The 27,567-nt window shown below is 51.9% G+C and overlaps 14 protein-coding genes and 1 non-coding gene across 15 annotated transcripts; 8 read left to right on the top strand and 7 right to left on the bottom strand.

Moving 5' to 3' along the window:
• Positions 1-62: 62 nt before the first annotated feature.
• Positions 63-2,219, bottom strand: ASPZODRAFT_26466 (hypothetical protein; the record flags this gene model as incomplete). The annotated part of the gene is made up of 4 exons (XM_022728047.1): positions 63-868; positions 928-1,065; positions 1,126-1,274; positions 2,145-2,219. 4 exons carry the CDS (start codon positions 2,217-2,219, stop codon positions 259-261), a joined length of 972 nt encoding a protein of 323 aa, XP_022580367.1. The 3' UTR covers positions 63-258.
• A 98-nt stretch (positions 2,220-2,317) lies between these two features.
• On the top strand, positions 2,318-3,837 carry ASPZODRAFT_119101 (hypothetical protein). Its single transcript, XM_022721217.1, has 5 exons — positions 2,318-2,475; positions 2,538-2,557; positions 2,608-2,644; positions 2,713-3,151; positions 3,220-3,837. Exons 1-5 carry the CDS (start codon positions 2,352-2,354, stop codon positions 3,653-3,655), a joined length of 1,056 nt encoding a protein of 351 aa, XP_022580368.1. The 5' UTR covers positions 2,318-2,351; the 3' UTR covers positions 3,656-3,837.
• Positions 3,838-3,883: 46 nt separating this feature from the next.
• On the top strand, positions 3,884-3,955 carry ASPZODRAFT_t96. Its single transcript has one exon. It is a non-coding gene; the product is annotated as a tRNA-Arg (tRNA).
• A 464-nt stretch (positions 3,956-4,419) lies between these two features.
• Positions 4,420-6,533, top strand: ASPZODRAFT_152832 (hypothetical protein; the record flags this gene model as incomplete). Its single annotated transcript, XM_022725897.1, has 3 exons — positions 4,420-4,442; positions 4,777-5,465; positions 5,524-6,533. The coding sequence occupies 3 exons, from the start codon at positions 4,420-4,422 to the stop codon at positions 6,531-6,533; spliced, it is 1,722 nt and encodes a 573-aa protein (XP_022580369.1).
• On the bottom strand, positions 6,506-8,167 carry ASPZODRAFT_167574 (hypothetical protein). Its single transcript, XM_022726832.1, has 3 exons — positions 7,991-8,167; positions 7,742-7,918; positions 6,506-7,685 (listed from the first exon to the last, which is right to left on the bottom strand). The coding sequence occupies exons 1-3, from the start codon at positions 8,046-8,048 to the stop codon at positions 6,625-6,627; spliced, it is 1,296 nt and encodes a 431-aa protein (XP_022580370.1). The 5' UTR covers positions 8,049-8,167; the 3' UTR covers positions 6,506-6,624.
• Positions 8,168-8,788: 621 nt separating this feature from the next.
• Positions 8,789-9,977, top strand: ASPZODRAFT_17298 (hypothetical protein; the record flags this gene model as incomplete). Its single annotated transcript, XM_022726996.1, has 3 exons — positions 8,789-8,837; positions 8,893-9,397; positions 9,452-9,977. The coding sequence occupies 3 exons, from the start codon at positions 8,789-8,791 to the stop codon at positions 9,975-9,977; spliced, it is 1,080 nt and encodes a 359-aa protein (XP_022580371.1).
• A 229-nt stretch (positions 9,978-10,206) lies between these two features.
• ASPZODRAFT_2109176 (hypothetical protein) lies at positions 10,207-12,286 on the bottom strand (the record flags this gene model as incomplete). Its single annotated transcript, XM_022727722.1, has 4 exons — positions 10,207-11,159; positions 11,222-11,356; positions 11,421-12,104; positions 12,221-12,286. The coding sequence occupies 4 exons, from the start codon at positions 12,284-12,286 to the stop codon at positions 10,437-10,439; spliced, it is 1,608 nt and encodes a 535-aa protein (XP_022580372.1). The 3' UTR covers positions 10,207-10,436.
• A 481-nt stretch (positions 12,287-12,767) lies between these two features.
• ASPZODRAFT_133732 (hypothetical protein) lies at positions 12,768-13,313 on the top strand. Its single transcript, XM_022723340.1, has one exon. It carries the CDS (start codon positions 13,013-13,015, stop codon positions 13,178-13,180), a length of 168 nt encoding a protein of 55 aa, XP_022580373.1. The 5' UTR covers positions 12,768-13,012; the 3' UTR covers positions 13,181-13,313.
• A 34-nt stretch (positions 13,314-13,347) lies between these two features.
• Positions 13,348-14,178, bottom strand: ASPZODRAFT_541535 (hypothetical protein). The gene is made up of 3 exons (XM_022728466.1): positions 13,774-14,178; positions 13,544-13,713; positions 13,348-13,490 (listed from the first exon to the last, which is right to left on the bottom strand). The coding sequence occupies exons 1-3, from the start codon at positions 14,043-14,045 to the stop codon at positions 13,438-13,440; spliced, it is 495 nt and encodes a 164-aa protein (XP_022580374.1). The 5' UTR covers positions 14,046-14,178; the 3' UTR covers positions 13,348-13,437.
• Positions 14,179-14,786: 608 nt separating this feature from the next.
• ASPZODRAFT_133735 (hypothetical protein) lies at positions 14,787-15,990 on the bottom strand. Its single transcript, XM_022723341.1, has 2 exons — positions 15,899-15,990; positions 14,787-15,781 (listed from the first exon to the last, which is right to left on the bottom strand). The coding sequence occupies exon 2, from the start codon at positions 15,506-15,508 to the stop codon at positions 15,263-15,265; it is 246 nt and encodes an 81-aa protein (XP_022580375.1). The 5' UTR covers positions 15,509-15,781; positions 15,899-15,990; the 3' UTR covers positions 14,787-15,262.
• ASPZODRAFT_68951 (hypothetical protein) lies at positions 15,925-16,717 on the top strand (the record flags this gene model as incomplete). The annotated part of the gene is made up of 2 exons (XM_022729552.1): positions 15,925-16,114; positions 16,185-16,717. 2 exons carry the CDS (start codon positions 15,925-15,927, stop codon positions 16,715-16,717), a joined length of 723 nt encoding a protein of 240 aa, XP_022580376.1.
• A 937-nt stretch (positions 16,718-17,654) lies between these two features.
• Positions 17,655-18,878, top strand: ASPZODRAFT_68636 (hypothetical protein; the record flags this gene model as incomplete). Its single annotated transcript, XM_022729524.1, has 1 exon — positions 17,655-18,878. The coding sequence occupies one exon, from the start codon at positions 17,655-17,657 to the stop codon at positions 18,876-18,878; it is 1,224 nt and encodes a 407-aa protein (XP_022580377.1).
• A 1,493-nt stretch (positions 18,879-20,371) lies between these two features.
• ASPZODRAFT_68969 (hypothetical protein) lies at positions 20,372-21,775 on the top strand (the record flags this gene model as incomplete). Its single annotated transcript, XM_022729554.1, has 1 exon — positions 20,372-21,775. The coding sequence occupies one exon, from the start codon at positions 20,372-20,374 to the stop codon at positions 21,773-21,775; it is 1,404 nt and encodes a 467-aa protein (XP_022580378.1).
• A 144-nt stretch (positions 21,776-21,919) lies between these two features.
• On the bottom strand, positions 21,920-23,855 carry ASPZODRAFT_538202 (hypothetical protein). Its single transcript, XM_022728463.1, has 3 exons — positions 23,356-23,855; positions 23,100-23,290; positions 21,920-23,048 (listed from the first exon to the last, which is right to left on the bottom strand). The coding sequence occupies exons 1-3, from the start codon at positions 23,574-23,576 to the stop codon at positions 22,264-22,266; spliced, it is 1,197 nt and encodes a 398-aa protein (XP_022580379.1). The 5' UTR covers positions 23,577-23,855; the 3' UTR covers positions 21,920-22,263.
• Positions 23,856-26,571, bottom strand: ASPZODRAFT_537867 (hypothetical protein). The gene is made up of 5 exons (XM_022728461.1): positions 26,296-26,571; positions 25,824-26,232; positions 25,322-25,749; positions 24,150-25,259; positions 23,856-24,052 (listed from the first exon to the last, which is right to left on the bottom strand). The coding sequence occupies exons 2-4, from the start codon at positions 26,144-26,146 to the stop codon at positions 24,232-24,234; spliced, it is 1,779 nt and encodes a 592-aa protein (XP_022580380.1). The 5' UTR covers positions 26,147-26,232; positions 26,296-26,571; the 3' UTR covers positions 23,856-24,052; positions 24,150-24,231.
• Between the last annotated feature and the right edge of the window lie 996 nt (positions 26,572-27,567).

A 27,567-nucleotide genomic window follows, 5' to 3' on the forward strand; every position in this document is an offset into this window, starting at 1 on the left:
ATATTACCTTATACCTGGTAGTAAATATAGTATGAAACAAAAGTAATGCTTCCTTCGCCCTTCAGGAAGGAACAGAGCAGACTGTGGTGTACGTCGGCAGCGTATTATACAGCACAGGCCCCACGTGGTGGCCTGGACACTCTCATTGGCCAGATCACCTGGACTGCCTTGCCCTGGTTTCTTGCCCTACTTGTCCCGATTGGGCCGTCTTTCTATCACCTTCCTGTCTACCAAGGTTAGGAACCTAAGGTGCCTTTCCTATCTATCCGTGTTGAGCACAAACTCATGCTTTGGCAGTCCCTCCACTCCTACGTCGACTTTATACACATCCCCTCCGCGTGCGATTCCCTCGTCTTTGACCTCCGGGTCCCTCGCCGTGGTGATGACCATCTCCGTCCCCTGGAAGACCGGACAAGTCACGTACGAGGTGGGAAGGACGATCTCCCCGACGGGCTGGCCGTGCGGGTTGATTCGCACAACTTTGTACCCGCGCCACAGGGCTACCCAGACGCAGTCCTCGCGGTCGACGACCAGGCCGTCGGGCGTGACGTACTCCGCGTACCCTGCCTGTTGGGAATCCCAGAAGATGCGTTTGTTGGAGACGGTGCCCGTCGCGGCGTCAAAGTTAAAGGCGAAGACCTTCAGCGTCGCGCTGTCTGTCCAGTACATGATGTTGTCAGCCGAGTTCCAGCCCACCCCGTTCGGCGTGGTTGCCCCGTCGAGGATCCGGTGTATGGAGAGGTCGGCGTCAACGCGGAATAAGATGCCTTCGGGGTTATATCTGCCGTTGTCGACGCGGTGGATGTCGTTCATGGTTCCTACCCAGAACCGCCCGTGCGAATCGACTGCCCCATCATTGGAGCGCATTCTTATCATGGATCAGACATCTAGTTCTTCAACTAAGTTTTGTGAGGCTCTTTTTCTTACCGGTATTCCTTGTCTCCGTCGATATACACATCCCAGTATTTCTTCAGGTAGGTGATCTTCCCTTCATCGGTCATCGTGGCAACGCCATGGCGCGCCCCGACAAGATACTCTTTCGACCCTTTGATATTGGCTGTCACTCTGGCCGAAAAATAGGGGGTAAGCAGCAGTGGCAAGGAATATGGAATACGCTCTGCTCACCCTAAGGTAGACTCTGTAGACACGATTTTCACCTCGGTACCGTTGACAAGATACAGTTTATCTTCGTAGATGTCGATGAAGCGAAGCAGCTTTGTCGCGGGGTCATACAACGGGCCTTCGAGGAGGTTCCCCTGGAGATAAAGGAAGGGCTGTTGGTCAGAGACAAGACACAGTATGTAGAGTATATGAGAGATACCTTTTCAAGTGTCCACTGCTGCATTTTCACTGATGATTGATGAAGTTAACAATCCAGGGTCTTCCCTATTGTTAATTACCCCATGGTCAATAAGCGGGGTGATATCCCACGTGGGGGTGAGTCGGAGATACTCCGGGCAGTGAGTGTAATAATAATTATAGAAAAGATATCTTAATATATATTATATTTCAGGTCTCATCAGTAGAAACTACAGGTCAGTAGAATGGTGTTTCATGTGGTTAAATACCTTGATGGTATAGAGTATTAGACTATGTATTCCATAACTACTCTATACTCTATACTCTATATATATATCTAAAGAAACATAATAGTATAGTATATAGAGCTATCTATTTTCTTAATTAATAACTATATATCTATACTAGTCTTAAATGACCATCCTGTACTCCAGAGTACTTCGTACTCCGTACTCCGTTGACGTTACCATTAATAAATACTCTGTACCATGTGTATTCTAGCATATCTACTCTGAGGTATACTACATTATCCTCCATACATATTCAAACACTGCAATTTATCTCTTGACTGATCAACCCAGTCAACGTACTTTCTTCTGTCCTGTGCTCCGTATTTCTGAGCTATCAACTCGCCTCGGGGGAAATCCTGCAGCTCCTGCAGATCAAGGATCGCCACAGAGGAGAGAAAGTATATGAAATCTGAGAGTTTCGAAACCTACGAGTAAAGGATGATCATAGCAGGACAGGATATCAGTGTCAATATACTACATACACTATGGACATAGAGTTTACATTATAGAGGTACAGAGTGCTTTCTCTGTGACACAGCATGTAAGTATGACTACTTTGATGGCCACGATATCAAGTATAATCAAGTTAAAGTATTTGAGATTATACCACACGGCCATCCCTTGCTGCATTTCTGAGTGGAGGCAGGCCTGGCCGCGATACTGATCACATTTATGACTCGCGGGAGATATATTAATCAAGTACTACATATTGAGAAACCCTTCGACTCCGTATTTCTGTACCCTACAGTCGAGTCTTCAAAAATGCCCTCTCAAGGCCCGACAGTCATCGGCGTCGCCGTCTTCTTTGCCGTGCTGACCTTTGTCGTGCTCTCGTTGCGTCTGTTCACTCGCATTTATGTCTTTGGCCAAGTGAGACTCGACGATTGTAAGTATTCGTTTCTGGTCTCTCGTTGTCTCGTCTATTCTCATTCTTCTAACGCTGTGTAGACCTCATTATCGTCGCGGCTGTAAGTCCCGTCAGAGCTGCCTGAGGCATCCTCCAACTAACCACCTCCAGTGTCTTTCCTGGTCCTTCATCGCCGTCACCATCGTCGGTAAGCGAATCTTCACAACTCTACTCCTTGCTAATCTGTACTTTATGCTAATACCGTTTCTCCTATAGCCGTTCAAAATGGCCTGGGTAGACACATCGACACCATCACCGCCCCCGAGATGGAGACGTACCTGCTGGTCGTCTGGCTGAGCTCCATGTTCTACCTCGCCTGTCTGGGCTTCATCAAGTCCTCCGTGCTGGTCTACTACACCCATCTCGAGAACCGCATGCTGACCCGTCTGGCGTATATCATGCTGGGTGTCATCTCCTGCCAGGCCGGCTCCTTCGTCCTTGTCGCTGCCTTCCAGTGCGGTCCCATCCATAAGGCGTGGGATCCCACCGTGCCGGGAAAATGCGTCAACATCGACGTCTTTTACCTCGCCAACGCTGCCTTGAACATCACTACCGATCTCATCACTTACATGTTACCCATGAACGTCATCCTGCGTCTCCATATCCCTAATCGTCAGAAAGCGGGCATTCTCGTCATCCTCTGTTTCGGATTATTGTGAGCACCCCCTTTTCTTTTTTCTTCTTTTCTTCTTTTGCAGCATCTTAGAAGAAGCTAACGAACAGTACTTGCATCGCCTCCATCATCCGCATAACTTATATTCCCATCATGCTCACTTCGCCGGACTCAACCTACGTGATCAGCGGAGCCATGTACTGGTCCGCCATCGAGACAAACATCGGGATCTTGACCGCCTCCATGCCCTCCTTCAAAGCCATCTTGACCCATTTCCTGCCCGACACACTCAGTCAGAGTAGTTACGTGCAGGGATCGGAATCACCCTCTCAGATGGACCACAAGAGCAGCGATGACGGTGATGAGAGGGAGGGAAACAACCCCCACGGAGAGGAACAGGGGTATGAGCATGGATCCTCGCAGAGAGAGATTCAAATCGACGGCGCGTTCGAAATCGAGGGTCACCAAATGACCATGGAATTGCCCCGGATCGATGAGCTGCACGTCCAACTCCCCAAGACGCTAGACAGCTCGCCGATTGAATAGGCGAGAGCGTAGCACGGAAGATGTACGGGCTGACTGACTGACTGACTGACCGACTGGAGAGACAGGCCAACCGTGATGCATGGCATCGTCCACTCTTTTATCTAATTTTCGTGTAGTATTATAACCTATTATATCCTGATTATTCCACATGGAGGGCTACATACCTAACAATTAACTTGTCCCATAATTATATGTTATATTTAAGTTAAGCGAGATCTCTCTCAAGTGGCTGCCGTAGCGCAATGGTAGCGCGTGAGGCTTCGGTCCTCAAGGTTGCGGGTTCAAATCCCGTCGGCAGTTATTTTTTTCTTTTTTTTTTTTGTTTAGCATAACATCACTCATTATAAATGTATAGAATAGAATAATAGATTAGGAATGAATTGGCTCGTTATATGCTCGATATATGAGTAGAGTAATCAATTGTTGTATTGAAAATATGTTCGTCTAGTTACTGCCTGCTTTATAGATAACTACACTAATGCTTCAGGATGGCAGGATAGCACAACGGAGACCATATAGATAGATATTTAATACATCGATGATAATAATTACTACCTAGGTAGAAGACACCAGACACCTTTCTGTCTGATGACTAGCATGTTGTAACCTTTTAGACTGGAAGTGTTAGTATTTGACTTGCTGATGGAATTTGATATAGCGAATATCTTCATCCAGACTGGATAAAATCTCTCTAGTAATGGGTTAATAGAATAAGATCATTGTTTAGAACCATTAAGTAAGACCGCACTATTTGATATGCCAAAATGTGGTCCCTCGAGCATCAGAAGTAGTGAATGCCAAATCTCTTCTCTCACTTCTCTCACTTCTCCCCCCCTCTTCTCTTCTTCTCCTCCCTTCTCTTCTTCCCCCCCCTTCTCTCTTCTCCTCCCTTCCCTCTTGTCTTCTACCCCTTTTCGCCTCTCTCCCCTTTCCCTTCTCTTATCCTCACTATCATCTTTCTTATCTCTTTCGTTTCTCTCGTCGGCTTGTCTATTTTGTATTGTCGAGTCCACCATGGGTACGTGAAGATGCCTCTTGCCTCGCTGAGCTAACGAAGAAGACTGCGTCAGGTCTACCAAGTCCGCCTCAACTGAGGCTCTCGAGCTCGAGCCCATTGTGAGCGAAAAGACCGCGGCCGTGACCGAGGAATCTACATCGACCCTCCGCGTTGCTGACGGAGTCTACGACGGCGACATTTACCTGGGTCCCTCGCCTACAGCCCACGAACTGCAGACCCTGCGCAAGGTCGCGGGCTCCATTGCAGGCTCGGGCTACTGGCTGTGCGCCGTGGAATTCGCCGAGCGCGCCTCCTACTACGGTTGTTCCTGGGTGTTTGCCAACTTCATCCAGTACCCCCTCCCACAGGGGGGTAACGGAGCCGGCGCCCCTCCCCGGGACAGCGAACAGACCGCCGGCGCGCTGGGAATGGGTCTCCAGGCCTCCTCGGCGTTGACGCTTCTCTTCCAAACCCTGGCCTACACCATCCCCATCCTGGGCGGGTGGTGGGCAGACGCCCAGCTGGGCCGGTACGCGACCATCGTGCTCGGCGTGGTGATTTGTGGTCTCGCTCATGTTATCATGGTTGCTGGTGCGGTTCCTGCCGTCTTGCAGCGCGGCCATGGCCTGCCGCCCTTCCTGGTCAGCGTGCTTCTTCTCGCCTTTGGTGCCGGCCTCTTCAAACCCAACATCTGTCCGACGGTTATCGACCAGGTCACCGTGCACCAGCCGTACGTCAAGCTTCTCAAGACTGGAGAACGCGTGATTGTCGATCCGGAGACGACCATCCAGCGGCTGACGCTTACTTTCTACGGTAACCCCCTCTCCCCCGGCTGTTTGTTATGTCAAGACAATTGTGCTTATCAACTTAGCCCTGGTTAATGTCGGAGCTTTCTTCGGTCTGGCAACCACATACGCTGAAAAACTGGTGGGCTACTGGTTGGCCTTCCTGCTGCCGGGTCTGGTATACCTTCTCATGCCGGTGATCCTTCTCTTCGCCTACAAGCGCACGGTGAAGGTGCCCCCCCAGGGCAACGTGCTGGGCGATGTGTTCCGCGTGCTGCGCGTGAGCTTCGGCGAGCATGGATTCCGCCGACTGGGTAGCCAGGCGTGGTTCGACGCCGCGAAACCCTCCATTCTAGCCCGGCAGGGGGTTCACACGATCCGCGGGCGGCCGATCAGCTGGACGGACGAGTTTGTCGAGGACGTGCGCCGCACCGTGATTGCCTGCCAGATCTTTGCCTTCTACCCGCTGTACGCGCTGAACGACAACGGGGTGGGCACCATCCAGAACGCACAGGGCGGGTCGATGACGAAGCGCGGCGCGCCCAACGACCTGATCAGCAACTTCAACCCGCTGACCATCATCGTCTTCTGCCCGCTGTTCAACTACGTACTGTACCCGTTTCTGCGGCAGCGGCGCGTCGCCTTCGGCCCCATCAAACGCATCACGCTGGGTTTTCTCCTCGCCGCCGTGGGCGCTGCCGTGGGTGCCATCCTGCAGTGGCAGGTCTACGCTACGTCCCCCTGCGGCTACTACGCGACCACCTGCGAGGATGAGGGGAAAGGCGTGTCCCCGATCTCTATCTGGGCGCAGACTCCAATCTACGTGCTCTCCGCCCTGTCGGAACTGTTCGCCAACGTCACGGCGTACGAGCTGGCGTATGCGCGCTCCCCACGGTCGATGCGCGGCCTCGTCTCTGCCCTTTTCCTCGCGGCCACTGCCGTCTCTGCCGCAATCGGCCAGGCCGTTCTTCCTGCTTTACAGGATCCGTACCTCATCTGGCCGTACGTCGGCACTGCCGTGCCGGGCTTTCTCGCTGCGTTTGTCTTCTACTTCATGTACCGACATATCGATGATGAGAGTTTTCTCTGGGATTAACTGTTTATACTGTACTACAGAAGACAGGAGATGATGATGATGTGATGAAAATGTATGCAGTATCATAGCACAAAATGAAAAAATGAACAGGTTAATCAGTCTGGTTTACATGCACGGTGCGAATCCTACCCTTGAGATACGTCTCCAAATTGCTTGCCGGAGTAATTGCAATCTCCTTCTCACCGGTGAGCAACCAGGTATGCTCATCCTTCCTCTTCTTGAGCGGTTTGCACGGCCAGAGAGATTTTTTCAGTGAAGCTGCAGCAGCTGCATCTTTTTGTGCCATCTTTTTAAGAACCTCACACCTCCTATCGCGGATCGACTCATGCAGGGTCTCATTGGTGGTATGCGGACCCCCCGGGTGCTTGGAATGATATTCCATCGGGGTCCGCGGGGACTTGCCCAGAAGAAGGCCGGTGAGAAAGGTGATGAGATTAAAGGGCGCGGCATCTCTCCCCCTCGAAGTCGCCCAGGGGATCAACGCCTCCTCTTGGATCTTGGGCGGGTTGTCGAGCAAGTACGATTCATCAAAGGCGAGCTGGTCATCCTTGGAACACTGGGCGATCATCCACGCGAGGGCGATGTTCGATAGCCGGGCGTCGACGGCGCCGCCGCCGACGTCGGTGTGCACGCCCGAAAACCACACCTGCTGGACTTCTTGGCTCTTGCCGTGTTCGCAGGGGTGCGAGCAGGGCACCGTCCACAGCACGGGGCTGTACGCCGATCGGTCCTCGTCGAGCGCCAGGGCGTGGAAGGCGTAGCGCACGTCCGGGCTTAGCTGCGTGGTGCGATACTCGAGCTTCTCGCCCATGCCCTTCCCTAGCCAGGATTCATGGAACCCGACCGTGTCCCACACGCCAATGATCTCGACCGTGTATTTCGGTAGAGGGGGGCGGAATCCCAGCGCAGCCCGCTTCTCGGCCGTGTACGTGTCGATCTTGTGGTTGTAGAAGTCGTCGTAGACAATGCTGAAGTTGTCCATCCCGCGCGGCGTGAGCAGACCCAGCTCCAGCACCAAGCCCGCAATCGCTCGTGCGGTATATGCCCCGCGCGAGAATCCAAAGAAATAGATCTTGTCGCCCGGGTTGTAGTTGTCTGCCACGAAACCGTACCCGGATCGTACGTTGGCGCTCAGACCGAGTCCGGCAGCTCCTTTGTCAGATTAGCAGCTTTTCCTTGATTTAGGTGAAGTGAAGAATGGAGTGTACCTCCCCAGAATCTATCGCCTAGGCCTGTCCCTACGCCCTTCTGGTAATATGTAATCTGGGGGATGACGATCTTCTCTCCGTCGACGGTGATGGTGGCATTCCGGGAGAGAGCACGGGTTAATCGAGTGACGTTCGAGGGAGGCTGTCTTGCGTCTGCGGTAGAATCCTGCCATGTTCCTGAAACGAATGAATGAACAGTGTTGGTTTAAAGAGAGAGCAGAAAGAGAAGAGAGAGACAGAGAGAAATACCATCGCAGCAGACGATGAGACGTTTGTTAGGGACCGTATTAGGCTTAGTGGGGAGCATCTTAGGGTTAGGGCGTGTCTATAGAAACAAACAGAATAAACAAAATAAACAAGATAAACAAGATAAACAAAACAAACAGACAAACAGAATAAACAGAATAAACAGAATAAATAGATTTGATATTATGATTCTATTAAAGAAATACTCTTATCTCCATCTGCTGCTGGTTCACCGTATTTATACAGCCTGTCTTTACTCGAGCTGCTGTTCAGCTAAGGGTCACACTGCATAAGTCTCTTGCTCACATGCCAATCCCTCTACAGCTGAATGGTCAATACGAGCAGAGCTGAGCACTTCTTACAGGCCTTCAGGCCTTCCGGCGTCTTTAGGCGTTCTGTAGATCAATCGTGCTGTAGAGACGGGGTAAAGGTTGAATGAGGGTGGCTGGCTGATGGCTGGATGGCTGGGCTCGTACTCCGTATATCTTGCCGAATTGAATCTATAGACAAGTCAGGGTAGTTGTGATCATAATGATCATAAGGAGCGCTTTCTTAGGTAAGAACTTATAGTCAACCATTGGCTTTCATTCAGAAGCTGACTTCGTGATGTCTCGTAGAGTTCTGCCATATAATCAAGGCACTAAGGCGGAGAGGCACCAAGGCGGAGAGGCACCAAGGCATAAAGGCATCGGTGTCACATGCTCTACATAATACCACTGAGTATGTAATTATTCAACTACACCATCGTCTCCCATATAAATCAACAAGAATACTACAAACCATCAGCTATTTATCGCCAATATGGCCATCGGCATTGCACTTCTCGGGGCTGGCATCTGGGCTAGAGAGCGTAACTAGTCACTGCCCACTCGCCACTTGGTTTGCAGGTTAATCTGACGTGACAGAGCATCTCCCCGCCATCGCCGCTTGCCCCGACCTCAGTCTGAAGGCAATCTACTCTCGCTCCCAAGCGTCCGTCAACACAGTCATCGCAGCCCATCAACTAAAAGATGTCACGGCCTACTTCGACTCCCCCACTACCCGCGGCCACTCCCTCGCCGATCTGCTCGCCCGCGACGACATTCACGCCGTGGTGATCGCCCTGCCGATCCTGCAGCTCCCGGCCGCCATCCAGCTGGCCATCACCGCAGGCAAACATGTGCTGAGCGAGAAGCCCGTCGGCAAGGATGTCATGACCGCTCGCAACTTGATCGGCTGGTATGAGCGTCGCTTGCCTCTCTCGCGATCTGCCCCGGTTCCCGTCTGGTGCGTCGGCGAGAACTTCCGCTTCATCGACCGCATCGTCTTTGCCCGCCAGAAACTCCTCGAGCTGGGCGGCGACCTGCAGACCTTTCGCTGTACCGTGCTCTGTATGATGGATCCGAACGACAAGTTTTGCAAAACTGAATGGTAAGCAAGCAAATCAACTCTTGAGAATGGTAGATAAATTGATAATCTAAATAGGCGCTCCAAGCCAGGGTTCCAAGGCGGCTACTTGTTGGATGCAGGCATCCACTTCATCGCCATGCTGAGATATCTCCTCGCCGCGACCGGACAGGAGATCCAACACGTCGCCGCGTTCACGAGTCTGCAGCAGCCTCATCTCGCCCCGGTCGATACCCTCAGCGGCAGTCTGCGCACAGCCAACGGCTGCACGGGCACCCTGCAGCTCTCCTTCGGCACCCCGTGGAAGACCGTCATCCAGACCGAGGTGGTGACTAGCCGGGGCGCCGTGCTGATCGATTTCGCCGATGTGATCGTCACGAGCGCCTTAGACGATGGCTCCCAACAGGCCAAGACGGACAAGTCGTCGTTTGACTTTGGCTTCGGTGTCGAGGACGAAGTCCGCGCCTTCGCCAAGGGAATCAGCCAGCCTGGCTCCGCCGTCGATCCGCGGTGCACGCCGCGAGAAGCCCTCAAGGATCTCGTCATCCTCCAGAAATTACTCGAATCGGGGCAGAATAATGGAGATGGAAGAGCCGTCTGTTGATCGGTACGGAGTACAGAGGTCCAAGAATCTTATACGTAAAACCTACGGCCCAGGAAGCTCTCGAATCACCGATCTACAACATATCAAATCACTAGATCGCAAGCGATCTTCGTATTTATTTTAATCTTAAATTATACACATCGATATACAAAGTACGGAGTACTCCATAACTAGCCAACTGACTCAATACTCGTACCTCCGTACAGATGAGCTCATTTTGCTCTTTCAAGTAACAGATCGTCACTTACTGCAAGGCAACCAGAACAGACAACTTATTGCTTTTTTGATCTACCCTTATTGTTGAAGTACAAAGAAACAATAGTACCCAAAATAATAGTTGAGTCACCACTACTCAGATCCCGGACATGGTGAAGACTACCTAGAAAAAGGAAAACGTTATGAACCATCATTCCTTTTGGGCACAAAGTAAAGGGAGAATTTAGGTAAAATTATTGATATCTAAACGTAGCCAAGGATTGGGGGATAGAGCTCCTTGAGGCCCTGGAACCCAAAGCGTTGCTCGAACATGTGCCACATTTCATCGGTGAACAGACTTTCTAGACTGTCGGGCGGGAACATATTGGAGGCCAGTCGCAAGGCGAAGATTGCCTGGCAGGAAAACAAGCCAGACCCCACGAGAATGTGATATTTCATACTGCGACAGATTTGCCTGGCGAAGAAATACGGCTGACTTCGCTGCGGACAGTCGACCCCGGGAATTCGAAGAGTCAATATGAGCCGATACGTCCAGTAGTAGACGAGCGCAGTGGCCGAGAGCATGTCAGGATAGACAATATTCGACAACTGGACAATCGTCTTAGTTGAGGAATCGTAGTACCGAAACAGAGGAAAGTTGTCGTCACTGGTGCCGATGACCTCTCTTGGGGACCCCGGGGGATAGGGATCAGCATGAACTCGTTTCCACTCTTCCAAGCGCTGATCGAGTTCCGTGGCTTTTTTCATGAGCTTGATTTGTTCTGAGTTGATTTCGGCGGAGGAGAGAATGCCAGCCACAGACTGCTGGGTCACATCGTTTACTTGAGCAACGTATGCCGGGATATGCACGGCTATATCGAGGAGATGCTGGAGAATATCTTTCTGCTGTCCATCCATCCAAGGGACAGTCAACCACTCCTCATCAGCTAGGAATGTAGGCTGACGCTCCCAGATAGCGACGTTGACCTCATCAATGTCAGAAGGCCACGACTTTGAATAATGATCTTTTTGGAGGAAAAGAAGCTCACCCAGTATAGTCGAAGCTCCACATAGATTGACCGTTCCAAGTCTATCCTATGTCGGTATGCTGTCCGGTGTTGTAAAAGTGTCAAGGCGCCGAAAAGGTGGCTGCGTGCGGAGGATTTGGACGAGTGTTTAAGACACTAATCAGACAATTTTATATAAGATTGTGCGGCTCATGATGATACCAGTGGGGGATTCACCAACCTCGATAATGACGAAGAACAAGATGGAGACCAAGATATCTAACGAGAGTGAGGACTCTGGATCTTGAATTGCTTGTCGAACTAGTTGCAATGCTCTTTGATACTGATTCCAACCTGCAATCTCCAAATTCCGGTTCTTGAAACGACGACCACCCCATGTGAGAGCAGCAGCGTCCAAGGTGTATTCAAGAGGAGGAGAAGTTCTGCGCATCTTTGATGCCTCTAAGAGCAGATTGGACGGAAAGGATTGTATAGAAGCTTGCCGAGGACAAAATTCGGCAAGAAACTGTTGAACGAGACGCTCCGAATCAAACTGGCCCTCAGCTTGAGAATTCTGTAATGGTTGGACTTCGGGGTTTTGCATCGATATCGGTGATATGGGCTTGAAAGGGATTATCGCACTAGGGGAAGGCGTATCTTCAGCGCTGCTGACGGAGCTGGGAGCCGAACTCGTAAACGACATCGTATCCTGACAGCCATTGGCCGCAATCAAACGTTGGGAACTGGCACCGCCAGCCGCGCGTAACTCCCGCAACTGCTTTTCAAGCTGCCGGTGACGCTGCCGGAGCCGTTCGATCACTTCTGACTTCTGGATAAATTCACGGTCCTGGCTGCTCATGCCGTATTCACAACCAGATGCAATCCCCAGACGCACGCAAGTATTACACGGCTTTGCACGATCACACTGAGGGGAGCGGGTTCTTCAGTGAACGGTAGTGGCGGAGGGTTGGAGGAAGTGGGGATCATTGGGGTGTAGGACGATGGAGATTGGGGCTCTCTCTAGGGGGTTCAAGTAAGTACCTTTGTCTTGCGCTGATGGCAACTCAGACACGAATAAATTGACCGCCGCTTTCTTTGACCCGACATATGTAGCACCGTCCCATCTCCACAGACTCCGACCTGGTGAAAGTGATGGGCCATGCTTCATACCACTGTTGGAGACAAAGACAGCGAAAAAACGTAAAGGGTGGAAGACAGAAAGGGGGAGAGGGGGGGGGGAAGGGGGTGAAGGTGGTTATAGGCAAATAAAAATGTGGACAGAGAGCTAGCCTTTCTGTTATTCGGGAGTCGTCACTGTCCATAGCACCTGGGGATCCATGGGAGCGCAATGGCCGTGGAAACATCAAACAGCAATTTAGCTAAGCAGTCAGAGCAAGCAGCGGAGGACACGAACAGGTCAGCCATGACTAGCACCTGACTCTTATCATATCATCCAATTACCTAACTGAGCAGTTGGCGCCCATAGTCCTGATCAGTGTGACTCCCCCGCGTAATGCTTTCTAGGACAGCTACCACGGTGAGGAAATATTCTCCATTTTCAAAGAAGAGCTGTGAAGGGCCATCATACCAGTGAAGACAAAATGAAGGTATCAGCGAGATGAAAAGGACAGTGTAATGTAGCTGGGTATGTGGTTGGATGCTAGAAAGATCAAAAGATCTTCTTCGCAAACTCTGGCTCCACGTCAGACAAAGTCTCGTGAATCAGAGGACAAGCTCTCGTAAGCTACACCGCAGGATTGAAGTGGCGGAGAGGTCGGTCACTAGCCACACACACAATAATGGCCAAACACTTCCTTCCCTTCTGTGGTGGAAATGGATAATAGGTCCACCCAAGCTGAGCGTCCTAGCGGTCCGCCGACTGACAGGTCCAAACCCCGATGCTTCTGGCAGTGGCTGCGCATCGATGTGCCTTGCCACATTCCTCCTGCACGCCCTCCTCGGGCAGCCATAGGGATAAGCTCCAAGCGAGGCTTTCTCTAATCTTGGACGAACGAGATCTGGAACAGGTTTCTCCTACCTTGGTTTTGACATGCAGGTTGACCTTTTGGGTAGTACATTCTGAGGTCCCTCAGATAGTGTCACTTTAGGCAGTGTTCACCCCCCTGCCCAGCCCACAAACCGCATAATTTGCCACAGGGGAAAACGGGAATCAGTGACATGTGGAGTCAGGAGAAAGGTGGATTCCCCAAGGCCGTCCGTCGAAGTCGACACGATGGGTCTTTGATCAAGTCTTGGGGTTATGATTCGACAGCATCAAGAGCACCATGATCCAGCGACGGACAGCATCTCTCTAGAACATTGATCAGCAGTGGCCGTACTCAAACAAGCAACGTCTCTGCATACGCCGAAGGAACTTTATCTCTCGGAGAATGTTCGGTCGGTCGGTCGGATCCCATCTGGCAGGATTCCTGCAAGATGGCACACTCGCTACCAAGTAGTACTCCAAGTACGACATTCCTTGCTTCCCCAACCACGCAGAACGGAAAGGTGGTAAGGGACAGATTCTTGTAGATCTTTACAGATTGCCCCTAGTGAGTTTTAGGCATCTGTCCCTCTTCCGTCTCTCTTTTTGCCTTTTTTTTGATTTCTTTTTATTATACCCCCCGGATTTATGTGTCGCACCAATAGGCTGCTGAAAACAAGGAGAAGAATCTGCTTTCATGGGTTTAAAAGATCTCAAGACTGATGGAGCTTTCTTTTCATCGGATGTCAGTCTATAAAGGGTAAGTATTATCATTATTAAACTGGGGGAGTCCAAGCTCAGGTGCTGTAAGCGCTGTCTTATAGGCTGTGGGCAAGAGAAAAAGGCAACCCTGCTCCATAAGTGGCTCCATTTCCATTTCATTTGGTGGTTCGCTGTCTGATTCCACAGGAATGTCTTTGGAGCGACCTATGTTCTATTATCGATCGGCGAACAAGCTCCATGAGGACTGATCCCAAGGTACGAGATCTCCTCGGGTTCCATATCCAGTAAAAGGGGCGACAGGATTTGGAAATGTCAACCCCCCGGTCTTCATGCAGGGGGACAGAAAAGGCAAAATAAGATTCCTTCTGAAACCTGGGGGCCTGGTATTGGAAGTAGAAAATCACAGCAGGTGTGGGTAGATACTAGATGGATTTGATTTCGTGGTTTAGCGGGAACTTGTACGCACTACAGCAGCTCGGGGGCAGTTCAGTGACCCACTGGCCACTGGTAGTTACTCTCATTATTCCATCGGAGCAAGGTGGAAGGCATGAATTGAAAAAGGTTTCTGGGTCCGGGGAAACGAGGAAGCGATGCAGTGCAGCGACACAGAAAGGCATTGTTTCTGGGTCAGAACACCAAAGCAAGACCAATTCGAATAATGAGGCTTGGCTGCATATCGATCAAGTCCCAAAAATTGGTCTTCCGCACGATTGCTATTGAGCTCATCCCTGCATATGCAGCCTTGAAGCGATAAGCGAGATCGATAGCTACCACGTTAGCCCAAGTGGCAAACTTTATGAGACAAACCCTTTGGGGAACCGTCTATGTAGTATGCAGTACTTCTCCGGAGAAGAAGCGTGTGGGATCATACGATAAGACAGGTGTTTTGTTGTCTCAAGTGTTCAACAGCAAGGCGCACCAAAGCCGTCGTACGATCGTTAACCTGACTCGAGAGGATGAATATTATTCCAACGATGGATGGTCCCGGTATAGAAGCCCGGCATCTAACGCAGTGGGAAGCTTGAGATGTACAACGTCATACCCGGATCCGATGTGGCGTGCATCGATCTAGCCGTCAAAACCAGCCACTGATGGTGCCTGGGCCTGTGCCCATACCAGCGCCTATGAGAGTCTGGCGTTAGTGTTTTCCTGACTGCACTGAAAACCTGCTAGCTGCCTGGGTCCTAGCTAGCCTGTCATGTTACAGAATCACCTAAATAGAAAGCCAGCAAGATGCCCAAAGCGCCCAGAATCCCGGCGTTGGTGGAGCGTTTGAATCCCGGGGTGGCAAGGTCGTGACGCGTCTGGACGGAAATACGACTCCGCTGCAAGAATACAGATTAATTATTGGGAAATAGCGTACCAGAAGGATTCGCTTACCTTGACAGACAGCCCACTCCCTCAAAGCACGGCCCAGAGCAACCTCCAGCCGCAATCGAGGGCGAGACTTGAGTATTTTTCTCCTTCGTGGGAGGCTTGACGGTGATGCTTTGGGGCGGTGAAGGAAGAAGGAAGGAGCCCCCTGTCCTGTCGGTGCCTGAGGCTTGCGATTTCCCATCAGGTGACTCACCGGGGAGATTTCTCCCCTCCAACTGCCTGTCTGCACCTCTCCCGTAGCTCATGGTAATGCTCCGAATACCTTGGGTACCTAAGGTATCTATGGTATTGCGTTTCTATGGGTAGGAGAGAACCCTATCGCCCTCTGCTGGAGGCAACCCACGCCGATGATATCATGATTCTGACTAACGATGCGGATAAATCCATTTACGGACGGCCATGACCTGATACTGGTATGAAATCATCGGGCGCGGGGCCAGGGAGTCAGCTCATTTTCCTGCAGGCTTCCGATTCTGGACCGACAGGATTGATAACACATTTCGGGAACAACGGCAGAGGTACCTATATAAAGAGGTGATGGTGTCTTGTCGGTAGGCCGAGTTTACAAAACGACACGGCAATCCGAACCGAACGGCCAATCTTCACTTTACTCATCCCGTTACTGTGTGTGATAGACAATACCTCTTACGCCACCGCAACGATGGTATACAACGTGACTGAGAAAGAAACGCAGCCGACTGTTTGGAGTCACATCAACGGAACCACAGAGGAGATCATCGATCGGTACTTGGTGACGGAGCTGTGCAAGGGCTGGCCGGTCTATCGAGACGCATCGGAATGGAAAAACTACCGTGACTGCTTCGTGGACCAGGGCGGATACATCTTCACCAGTACGTCAACAATAGTAGGCTGAGAATGGCCGATTTACTGATCACTGACGAACCCCCACACAAAAAACAGCATGGAGTGGCGGCATGACCATTGAGGACTTTATCCAAACATCCATCAGCAGCCGTGCTAATGGCGACTTTATCATGCACCGTGAAAACGGCACGCTCGTCGACCTCAACCCGAAGACTAACCGCGCAGTCGGCAAGATGAAGGCGACCATCACCCAGCGCTTCACGCTCGACGGGATCGAGTTTGATGTCGAGTGTGACTGCCGGTTCATCTTTTGGTGCATCAAGGCGCCGACAGCCGCCTCGCCGGACACTCCGGTATGGAAGATCAATTTCAAGAAGCTGTTCTATGAAAAGGACAAAATCGTCCCCGTGGACGGAAAGAACGTCCCCGTCTTCACTAAAGAAGAGCTTGACAAGTACCCGTACGGGTATCACTATCTCGGTGCCGCCCAGGCGAAACTGGGCCATAAGATTTTGACAGATCTGCCAACAATGAACAATGAGGGGTTCTATAAGAATTACGAGGCCATGGACGTATGGCTGAAGGGTGGCAATATTGAGTCAATCTTGGGTGTCCCGAAGAAAAATTAGACGTCTAGTAAGAATGGAAAGATTCACCACTGCTTGATGAGGTCAGACAACTGCATTCAGGCGTAAGGTCAAAGCCATTGATGATCTAGAAAGTAAGAAGGCCATATCTGGAGGTGTCCATCTTTCAAAGTATTCTTCTATTGCAAGACATAGTAATTAGCAGCTGCTGATATCAGATCGTATCAGGTGACCTGGATATCCAACGTCAGACCTCACCCTCACCTCCTTTTCTCCCGGCTCTTGCTACTCTACTACTCTACTAGGTGTGTCGTCTATCCGAGAGAATAATCAGCTGCTTTCCACTGAAATTTCTAGATTTTAGGAGCTATAAAAACCACAGCCCTTTATTTCGATGAGTAGCAACAAGGCAACCGAGAGAACAGCCAGCTTCTCATAAAACTCAGAGTTCATCCGGAATTAACAATACGGTACTCGAAAATGCAAATGAATCTCTGAACTTCTATAATCCTCGGCTATTGCGAGAGATCGCAAACACCTCGCAGCTTCACATGCATCACCAACGCTCGATGAGGAAATGCAACCTTGGACACCGATCGAGGTGCGCCTGCCACCCTGTGAGAGGAGAGACGGGGGTTTTGTGGTACAAGTGTCAATAAGATGCGTTTGGATAGGCTGCTAGCCCTATTTTCGCAGCAGTGCGAGGGCAATCATATGCTCTTGACGAGTCATGAACTACTAGACGACACCACAGCAATCATCAAATGTCCAATGGTATCATAACGAGATGTTCTACAGGTACAACCCCCATGAAGCACGGATGTTGCTGTTACACAACGGCCTTCAAGACGCATGTGCATTGCTCGGGCTATTGCAAAAGAGTCAAGGTATAGAAGCATTGTTTTTCTTGATACGACCTTCAGGTCTACAGTCCAGTATATTTTTTGTGTACAAATCATTCTTATTCATGGCAGCTACCATGTCTCGAGCGGAGGAGATTCTGCGAACCGGATACGCCAGGCTTTTTGCCGCTGAGACGGTCTTCCTGACTGGGGCGACTGGGTCTCTGGGGGGATGTCTCTTGTACAAGCTGGCCCTGCAACTGCCCACACGCAAGGTATTTATTTTGGTTCGCGGTTCGGACAAAGAGGCGATTGAAAAGTGGAGGAGGAACATGCCGGAGCAGAGCGAGGCGATTGCCGGGTCCAAAAAGGTCCACTTTGTGCTTGGAGATATTCTGAAAGCAGAGTTTGGCATCGACCCATCGACCTTGGAGCGCCTGCGTGATGAAGTGACGCTTGTGATCCACGCTGCGGCAAATATCTCCTTTGCGGCCAACATCAGCCATGCAGTCAAGAACAACTGTCTTCCGTGCCTTGAGCTTGCCCAGATGGTCTCCCAGTTCCGGCGACTGAGACTGCTCATTCAGATCTCGACGGCGTATGTGAGCAGCTTCCTCCCGGACGGCTTCGTGCACGAACGGCTGTATCATCTCACGGACGACGGAGATGCCGAAGAAGAGCTCGCCAACATCCTCTCAACAGGGAATTCACCCCAGACTGCGCGCTTCTCATCCTCCTACGCCCACGCTAAGCAGATCATGGAGCGACTTCTGATTCAAAGATACCCACTCCTGCCGGTTCTTATTGTGCGACCGACCATCTTTGCACCATCGCTCCGCGATCCGTTCCCGCTGTACGGACCCGAGGACTCGACGCCGATGAACAAATTTGCGCGGTTTTTCTTCTCCGACCGCGGCGGGACGCAGGTCTGGCATGCCACCGAGGGACACCGGACGGGAGCCAACGTCCTGGACGAGATTCCCGTCGACCTAGTCGCCAACGCGATTCTGCTGCACGGCGCGGCGCGCACCAAGGGGATCATCCACCTGGGCGCGGAGCTGTACATGCGCCGCACGTTCGACGAGTTCCTTGCGGAGACACGCAATCATGCCCCGCCGGCAGTGCAGAGACACCTGCCTACCGTCGTCTTCACGGAGGACCGGAGCACCCCACAGTGTTTCCTGGCGGAGCTGGTCAGGGCAGGGACCCGAGACTGGCGCTTCGACTGTGGCAAGTCATATTGGGTCAAGCAGGTTGCAGGACCGTTGAGTCTGGAAGTGTGTCGGCAGGAAGTGGAACAGATCACAGCCAAGCGATTGCAGGAAATCTACCGCAGCAATGCCTTGGACTCGAAGCTGTAACCGTATTTGAGAGTGCAAGCAAATGTCTCGAGATTCTTATTTATACAAGAATGTTATCGCGCTATGCCTGGGGGAATTAACTAGTACTATATGAACACTTAATCATTATACGTCTGCCCCAGGTACCCCCAGAAGAAGCTTGCCCTCCAAGGATTCTTCCCACTCCCACCCGCGATAGTCTCTCGCTCTCGCGCCCGAATCTGCCGACTACGCTCTCGACGGAGATTCTTGCGTCGCCTCTTGTCCGTGTTCCGCTTCCATGACCTCTTGAGCCAGTGGAACATGCTGCAGTCCAGCCTGTGATTTTAGTGATAGTTGGATGTTAGGCTGTATATTTACATACGGTCATCCGTGTTAGAAGCAGTCCTGATAGTACAGTAGTAGAGTAGTAGAAGTAGTATTGATGTCTGACATGTTCGGATGAGGATACGATATGGGGTGATTGACCAAATACGAAGACACAGCCCGATACGCTTAGTAAGCGGTATATGACTAAGCGGGGGCTATGCCAAGCATCTCCCGCGCGGGCCGAGGAACTGTTGGGGTTGATAGAATAGATAATAATTATTGTTAGATAGTTTTATGGATATATCAGAGATTATATCAGAAGAACTTATATAAAGAACTCATCTATATCAATAATAGAATCCAGACTACAGGAAGAATACCAGTATTATATAGTACCTAGTGTACAGTCCTGTTGAAGGCAATAAGCTCCCTTATATCTTATTTCAACATAGACACTATTCCAGCACAATTAGATTGTAAGTGCGTAGGCAAGTTTCGTATTTTTCTACTCCGGAGTAACTAGTATAGAGTAATATATTTAGGTAGTATTCTGCATATAAAGCATTATTGTCAGTCATGTGTGTATGACGCTATCGCATCCTGATTGGCCAAAGAATTGTGTTGCCTGGAGGTCTCCAGTTTCCTGTTTTGACATTTTGACAAAAGAAAATAAATTAAAAAAAAAAACAAAATATTTCAGATCTTCAAAAGACTCAATAGACAGAATCGAATAGATCCATTCTTAACCATGCAGTCATCCAAGTATCTATAGGTAATACCACCTGTATTCCTTCTCCTAGGTACTCCGTATGTATATACTACATACTCCCTATAGACCCCACCCAGCCTTACAGGGCTTGTTGTGCCCCTCATTTGGCTATACCAGAAGAAAGATAATAAGAAAGTCAGTAGATGTAGTAATGCAATAGAGAATAAACAGATAATGACAGACATGAGATGCTTATTATAATGCCATTTCGAATCACCTCTATACACACAGGTCCTTTTATATAGTATCGAATGCTGTCTTGGCAGGCTATTTTTGTGTGTCGATACTTTGACTCCACCTTCTTCCCTCGTCGCTCTTCGCTCCTTCCCTCCTTCTCCGTTCCTTCCTATCTTCCTATCTGCCCCCCTCCCCCCCTCCCCTCCCCCTCCCCCTTCCTGTCTCTGTCTCTGTCTCTGTCTCACATCTCCCTCAACCAATGCCTCCCTCGCATGGATCTCTCCACGAGGCAGTCACCAGTCTCATCGCCAAGTACAGGAGTAGTACCGGAGCCGACCGTGACGATCATGTTGTCACCGATCTACAGACGGCAGCCGCCGCCGCCGCCGCCGACAAGGAGAATGAGCTCGGTCTGGCCGACTTGCTGGGCAGTCTGGTTGCGAGATACCTGCGTCAGGGCCAGTGGGATCTCGCCGCAGACCTGGCGCAACCGGTGCTGCGAACACGCGAGCATGTCCTCGGCGAGACTCACCCAGCTACCCTGGCGGCGATGAGTGGTCTCGCGTCGGCGTACTGGGGCCAGGCCCGCTGGACGGAGGCCGAGCAGGTGGGCTCGCGGGTCGCCGCCCTGCGAGAATCGCTGCTGGGCGAGGACGATCCGCTCACCCTCGTCGCCCAATCGAATCTTGCTGCCACGTACCGCGGGCAAGGCCGCTGGTCCGACGCCGAGGAGCTGGACCGCCGCGTGTTGGACCGCCGCGTGGCGACGCTGGGAATCGACGACCCGGCAACAAAGACTTCCATGGCCAACCTGGCGGTCACGTATGCGGCGCGCGGCCGGTACGCCGAGGCGGAACAGATCGAGCGGGCGCTGGTTGGAGAAGAAGAAGGAGAAGAAAAGATGGCGAAAGGCGGAGGTGCAGGTGATTCCGAGGTAGACTCCTCGGAGCCAGCTCTCACCCGGCGGTCGAACCTGGCCATCACCTACCGGGAGCAAGGGGAGTATGGGCGAGCGGAGCGGCTGGAACAGAGCGTGCTGGAGCATCGCTTGGCGACCCTAGGCGGGCGCCACCCGCACACATTGATCTCCATGGCCAACCTGGCGGCCATCTACCGCGACCAGGAGCGGTGGGGGGAGGCGGAGCGGCTTGAGACTGCCGTCGTGGCCACGGGCGAGACGGTGCTGGGCGCTAACCACCCGACGACGCTGATGGCGCGGGCCAACCTCGCCGCCACCCGCAGAGGGCAGGGCCGGCTCGACGAAGCCGCCGACATGGCCCAAGCAAACCTGCAGCGGCTACAGGCCGTGCTGGGCGCGCGTCACCCGATCACCCTCGTCGCCATGACAGACCTGGGCGTCACCCTCCACCGGCAACGACGGCTCTCCGACGCCGCCGGCCTGACCTACTCCGCCGTCACGGCCATGCAGGAGACCCTCGGCGCCGACCATCCACACACCCTGACGGGGTTAGCCAACCTGGGGGGGATCTACCAAACCCAGGGCCGGTGGGAGGAAGCCGCCCAGCTCGCGGAACAAGTATACGCGGGGCGGCAATCTGTCCTAGGCGAGTCGCACTGCGAGACCGTGCTGGCACGGGAGGATCTGCGGCGGATAGCATGGGTGGAAGCTGCAGATCGACTGAAGGATAGTAGCATAGCATAGCATAGCATAGCATAGTATAGTATAGTATAGTATTCATACGCCTGTAAATTTTGATGAGGTTGAAATAAAGTTCACTTTTCCAAGTATGAGTCGGGTACCTGGGGGGACTCCGTAGTTCGTACCACGCCCCATTCTCTTCAACGAATTAGAGAATCTTCAACGATTGAAAACAAAGAGCAACGGGGCATGTCTTTCTTTATGTGTGGTGGTATTTTTTTTTCCCCTCCCCTGCTTTCCCCACCGTGTTTCTGCCCTCGTCGCTGCACAGCCCCCTTGCCAAGACTGGTCAGTGGTCGGTGATGGCACTTGGGAGGGAATGCAGGCGAGTAATTACAGCCGAGGGATAGTGGGGGATAATATGAAGCGGGATAGTAGTGCGGAGTACTAAGTGCGGCGGACAGAGTGATTGTACGGTAGTTGTAGTAAAGTATTATTATAAAGTAGAGTGAGTAGCTCGATGGTGTATACGGAGTATTAAGTAGTTAAGCCTAGACAATGAGATGGCCCGACTGCTGGGCACGACGACCGGTGCCCAGCCCCTCGACACCCTTTTGCTGGTCATCGCCCAGCCAGGGCTTCTTGGCCTCACCCAGGACGCCCTCGGTGAGGAAGTAGACGAAGAAGCCGATGATGATCATGACAAAGGCGACGGGGTACAGGGCTGGGACGGTGTAGTGGAACACCTCGAGCCCCATGATGAGCCCCCAGAAGTTCATGGTCAGCATGGAGATGTTGAAGAAGGTGGCGGACGAGATGCGGAACATGATGGGGGCGAGCGTGTAGAAGATGAAGAGCACGAGCGTGTATCCGGTCAGGTAGCCGCCGACTTTGCCGTTCCACACGGCTTTGCGGAACCCAGGGCGGTCGAAAATGGCCGCCTGCGTGCCGTTGATGATCATGCCCCAGAAGCCCAGCTGGCCGATCACCTCGTACATGGGCCGCTTGGAGACCATGAACTCCTCGTAGCAGTTGCTAAACCCGTACATGGTGTCGCCCAGCAGGGCAAACAGGTCGCCCTTGAGCCGATTGGAGCCCGAATAGTCGGCGCCCCGCAGGTAGTCCGACGCGATCAGCAGGCCCAGCCCGGCGCAGGCAATGAAGATGCCGATGTACTGCGTCAGGTGGTATCGCACCTTGAGCAGCACCAGCGAAATGGTGACGACGACGACGATCGTCCACAGGCCGAACAGCTCGGCGCTCAGCAGCGTGGTGTAGTCGTAGGCCAATACAACAAAGTAGTTGCCTTCGACGTCAAAGAAGGCCAGGATGATATCTATTCTATCAGTATCACCTTTCGAGCGGAAAACCTTTCGGTATAACTTACATCGCCATCCGTCCCTCCACACCAGCCTGGCCCATCCCTTGAATCCATACTTGTAGATAGTGAAGCTGGTGTACACGATGTTGAGTAGCACGTAGTTGAAGAAGGTCTGGAAGGCAGGAATGACGGTGCCCTCGTCGTCCAACAGGGTCGTGAACGTGGAAGAACTGATGTTCGCCAGGGCCAACACTTGTCTAGATGCACTTGTTAGGGATACTTTCTCGCTACCTAAACAAAATCACAGCACAGCATGGCATACCCCAGAATCAGCGTCATCCAAAACTCCCGTGTCTTCATGTAGGCGAAGAGGCGCGCGCGAGTTCCCATGCGCTCCTCCCCAGGCGATTCTGTCACCGAATCGCCCACCAGCGCCACATCCTTCGACACACTCTTCTCATCCACGTTCACATTGCCGGCCTTCTTCGCATCGTACTCGATCTCGGGTGCCACTGCGGGCGCGACCTCGCTGTCCAGAGCCATTTCGACTGCTGAGTAGGTAACTGGCTAGTAATGGTACTATAGCACAGATAGAGAGCTTTATAAAACAAAAGTGAACGCAAAGCTCTCGAAGTCGTTCACTGGCGCAAAGACGGTGTCCTGCAAGCAAAGAAATCTCTGAAGAAGAGAAGAAGGGAAGAAGGACCAGGCGGCAAAGGCCGATTCTTATCGGGGGAAAAAAAGAAAAAAAAGCAGGTTTAAGTGGGGTTTGCGTGGGCTGTCAGAGCGGAAGGTCCACTGCATCTAGACTGAGACGGCATCTGCATACTGCATACCAGGAGTCAGCAGGTATTTAGACTATAGAAATACGTACCTTGTCATCATTCTGAGTTCACCGTTTGTCGTTACCCATGGCAGACTCGGCGAGTTCCTGAGGTTCGTCCAGAAATTCTCAGTGGGAGTTGTTCTGATGGATGAAGCTGATTGGACAGTCAAGCGGTTGAGGTTGAGAAACTGGCCTTTCCTATCTTGGTTAGCCTGGATCTCCTGCGTGAATACGAGAGCACGTGGGAGCGAATGTTTATTAGTCATTGCTTAGTCATTACCAGTACTTACTTATAGGTATACTAGGTGGAATATTCTTGAATCAACAAGTACCAGATATAAGAGTTAACTGTTCATCATAGCTGTATGTATATCAATTAACAGGAATGTTTCGGTCCATATATCCGCTCCAGGTGGCCAGACTGCGCTGCCACGGCGTGCCCGAGGAGAGCTGCAGATCCTCAATGGCACTGGCATACTTGATGAGCGTGGTCTCCGACCAGGCGGTGCCCATCAGTGAGAGGCCGTAGGGCATCTTGGACGCCTTGTTGATCCCCGCTGGTAGACTGACGACGGGGTATCCAGCCTGCGCGGCGATCTCGTACGTGGGGCCAAAGTCCGGGGGCGTCAGCAGGGCCGTCAGGTTCTGGCCCTTGTAGCGCAGGGCGGCGTCGATGCCTTCCTCCCGGCTGGTGTGGCGGCAGAACTCCAGGGCTTGCCAGTAGGTTTCGTTCCGGATACCCTTGGTCGCCAACGAAGCGAGGAAGCCGTCTTGGCCCGAGGCGAAGGCGGGCATCACCCCGGGGTAGCCGCCTTCGCTGCCGGCGTTATCGTAGTTGTACTGGACAATGTCCTCCAGGGAGCGCATCTTGGTGTTATTCAGGTAGGAGAGGTACTGTGCAATGTCGTTGTAAAAGTCCACCTTCACGTACGTGTACTCGGACTCGTTGGGATAGCCGCGCGTGGTGCCGTAGTCCCAGTTCCAGCCGGCCGGGTCCACAATCTCCTTGTAGTGTGGCAGCTCGGTGCCGTTGATGATCGTGGCGCCTGCAGACTCGATCAACTCCAGCAGCTCCATCAGCTGCGCGTTCTGCTCCGCGTCGTTGTACTGCCAGAACGAGAGCCATGGCAGACCAAACACCGCTCCCTCCAGGGCGGACTGGTTGGTCAGGAACTGCGCGTACCCACCGTCAGGGGTGTTGCCTTCTTGCGCCAAAGTGTAGTTGTCGAGCGAGTCCACTCCGTAGATGGCATCCAGGCAATACACTGCATCACGGACTGTCTTGCCGAAGCAGCCAACCGAGTCTTGGTGTAGGGTTTCGGGGATGACCCCGGCGCGAGACGTCAACCCGACGGTGGGTTTGATGCCCACGATATTATTTCTCTCGGCGGGGTTGATAACTGCATGTCTCCATGAGCCGACTGGCTTTCACAAGGCAGGAAGTACTATTCTTGGAACTCACCACTGCCGTCCGTCTCGGTTCCGAGAGCAAACGGAACCTGATTGCTGGTAACGGAAACAGCCGAGCCGGTGCTACTGCCGCCAGGGTTGACAGTAAAGTTGTAAGGATTGCGCGCCTGACCGCCGCGACCGGAATAGCCCTCGGAATAATCATTCGAGCGCATATCAGCCCACTCGCTGAGGGTGGCATGACCCAGCAGCACGGCGCCAGCCTTGCGTAAGAGGTGGACGACGTGCGAATCGCGAGGAATAACGGACCCCACCAGAGCCCAGCTGCCGGCAGTCGTTTCCATCTTGTCTTTACTCCCAATATTGTCTTTAACCAGGAATGGGATGCTATGCAACGGACCACGGACTATCCCTTGCTCGCGCTCTTTATCCAACGCTTCCGCGATGGCCATGGCATCTGGGTTGAATTGAAGAACGGAGCTTTTCCCCGCAACTTTTGATAAGCAATTCGCCTGCGATGAAATGTGTGTGCAAGGGAGGAGAGTTGGTATTACTTCACATAAGGCTGCACCTGGTAGATACGCTCCAGATAACATTGTAGTAACTGCACCCCGGTGAAAGTGCCAGCCTCGATCTGAGCTTGGATATCGTCGATGCTAGCTTCCTCTAGCTTGAAACCATTGCAGAGACGCATGGGAAAGAGATCGGAGCCATTGGCTCCCAGGACTGGGAAGTCATAGGGATACGGGTCAAGGTCGAGCTGTGAGGAGAGGAAGGAGGCGCTAGATAACGCAGCCAGACCTCCAACTGTCAAAGCCAGGAATTGTGAGGCAACCGAAGGCATGGTGAACAACTTGTCAAGCAGATCACTTCCCATGTAGCAGGGGAGAAGAACGAACTTTTCAGCCTGGGAGAGCTAGATAAATAACAGCGCGGCGGGGAGAAGAAAATTCACCGAGTGAGCTGCAAGTTTAATAATTAGTCCCTCCTCCACTATCTCTTCTGTTTCTGCACCATTAAGCATACTCCGTATCTCTGCAGGAAACCGCCCCTGGCTGAAACCCCGAACCCTTCTCCACCATTCACTCTCGCCGTCATTGGTTAGTTAATGGCGTTTGTTGATCGATTCCCGCCCCACGATCTTCGGATTCTGGCCGGGAAATAGTCTGTACATCGCAGTAAGGTAGTACAGAGGAGAGTATCCTATTTAGAAAACCATCAGCAACCACCATAGAACATGTCAAGTCACGAAATGTGATCACAATTGTTTTATCTATTCTCAAGCCGATAGCAGGACACTCGTGGATCTCTGCTGTTCATGAGTACGGAGTATACCCATACCATCCTTTGTTTTCATCATAATCAGAGAATTTTCTTGGCAGTCATGGCCTAAAGGAATGGCAGTAATCCATTCTCAATCATCTCTGATACCAAAATAAGTTGAGAGACCTGCGTGATGGTCTTTGTATTTCCCCTTCCCAGCCGGGCCACACAGTCGACATCGATCTTATTCGAGCAGAGAATATCGTCAGTCAGATCCTGGTAAGATCGTAAAGCGTTAAGGCAGCTGCATCCTGGAGTTTCTCACCTGGTCAACCCTTATTTCTCCCTTTCGTCTGTCGCGTTCAATATTGCAGGAGAATAGAGGAGAAAAAACTCGTTGTGGGTTCAAGTTGATGCCTGGAGCACGTGGTCATCTAGGCCAGGATAGGCAGGGCTCGTGACTTCCAGAGTTGGAAGCTGAAGTTCACTGCGAACTGCAACACTCTCTCTTTACACCCTCATTTACAGCCTCTATTGGAGAAGCTCCAGGGGTTTCTTGGGACTGTTTGAGACATCTTGGCAGTCCTAATGGAGATGTCATATTGTGAGTAAGTGTTTTCTGCGGAATGACTGGCTGTTCATCCTTCTGGATCTGTCCTTCCTGACGTTGGTCTGCTACGAGATTCGCAAGAACTCACAAACTGACTGGTGATGATGAATAGGATATGCTCTACCGGCTAATTACTACTTATACAGCCAACCGTCACCGTCAAAGGTGTCAGGCATCATTGCAGGTCGTGGCTTGCCGGGGTCCACTCCACGGTGTATCAAGCGATGAAGGATCACACAACCTTCTGCAGGCTCGGTCTCGAATTCAGAAGCCAGAAGCCACACTGAATTTGTCAATATCAATTTTTTAGATCTTGCCGTTCCCTCCTATTTGCTGAGAGTCGGAATCTGTCGGTATATGCTCAACCGATAGGCGATTGAAGTCCGCCCAAGAAGTGTTTATCCACCGGAAACTTTTCCCTCATT

Source organism: Penicilliopsis zonata (genome assembly GCF_001890105.1).
Source record: "Penicilliopsis zonata CBS 506.65 unplaced genomic scaffold ASPZOscaffold_10, whole genome shotgun sequence".
NCBI lineage: Eukaryota > Fungi > Ascomycota > Eurotiomycetes > Eurotiales > Aspergillaceae > Penicilliopsis > Penicilliopsis zonata.

Bases quoted from the DNA above. Each gene is read 5' to 3' on its own strand.
- ASPZODRAFT_167574 (XM_022726832.1), bottom strand. From the start codon at position 8,048: ATGCTCCCCACTAAGCCTAATACGGTCCCTAACAAACGTCTCATCGTC. The intron at 7,919-7,990 runs GTATTTCTCTCT...CATTCGTTTCAG, and splicing joins TCTCATCGTCTGCTGCGATG to GAACATGGCAGGATTCTACC. The intron at 7,686-7,741 runs GTACACTCCATT...AATCTGACAAAG, and splicing joins AGGCGATAGATTCTGGGGAG to GAGCTGCCGGACTCGGTCTG.
- ASPZODRAFT_541535 (XM_022728466.1), bottom strand. From the start codon at position 14,045: ATGAAATGGAAATGGAGCCACTTATGGAGCAGGGTTGCCTTTTTCTCT. The intron at 13,714-13,773 runs GCAAAAAGAGAG...CAATCTGTAAAG, and splicing joins AAAAAGAAATCAAAAAAAAG to ATCTACAAGAATCTGTCCCT. The intron at 13,491-13,543 runs GTATGCAGAGAC...TCAATGTTCTAG, and splicing joins AGAGATAAAGTTCCTTCGGC to AGAGATGCTGTCCGTCGCTG.
- ASPZODRAFT_133732 (XM_022723340.1), top strand. From the start codon at position 13,013: ATGGATAATAGGTCCACCCAAGCTGAGCGTCCTAGCGGTCCGCCGACT.
- ASPZODRAFT_538202 (XM_022728463.1), bottom strand. From the start codon at position 23,576: ATGGCTCTGGACAGCGAGGTCGCGCCCGCAGTGGCACCCGAGATCGAG. The intron at 23,291-23,355 runs GTATGCCATGCT...AAGTGCATCTAG, and splicing joins TGGATGACGCTGATTCTGGG to ACAAGTGTTGGCCCTGGCGA. The intron at 23,049-23,099 runs GTAAGTTATACC...CTGATAGAATAG, and splicing joins GTGGAGGGACGGATGGCGAT to ATATCATCCTGGCCTTCTTT.
- ASPZODRAFT_133735 (XM_022723341.1), bottom strand. From the start codon at position 15,508: ATGAGCTACGGGAGAGGTGCAGACAGGCAGTTGGAGGGGAGAAATCTC.
- ASPZODRAFT_537867 (XM_022728461.1), bottom strand. From the start codon at position 26,146: ATGGGAAGTGATCTGCTTGACAAGTTGTTCACCATGCCTTCGGTTGCC. The intron at 25,750-25,823 runs GTAATACCAACT...TGCGGGGAAAAG, and splicing joins CAGGTGCAGCCTTATGTGAA to CTCCGTTCTTCAATTCAACC. The intron at 25,260-25,321 runs GTGAGTTCCAAG...GGAGACATGCAG, and splicing joins AACCGAGACGGACGGCAGTG to TTATCAACCCCGCCGAGAGA.
- ASPZODRAFT_119101 (XM_022721217.1), top strand. From the start codon at position 2,352: ATGCCCTCTCAAGGCCCGACAGTCATCGGCGTCGCCGTCTTCTTTGCC. The intron at 2,645-2,712 runs GTAAGCGAATCT...TTTCTCCTATAG, and splicing joins CATCGCCGTCACCATCGTCG to CCGTTCAAAATGGCCTGGGT. The intron at 3,152-3,219 runs GTGAGCACCCCC...GCTAACGAACAG, and splicing joins ATCCTCTGTTTCGGATTATT to TACTTGCATCGCCTCCATCA.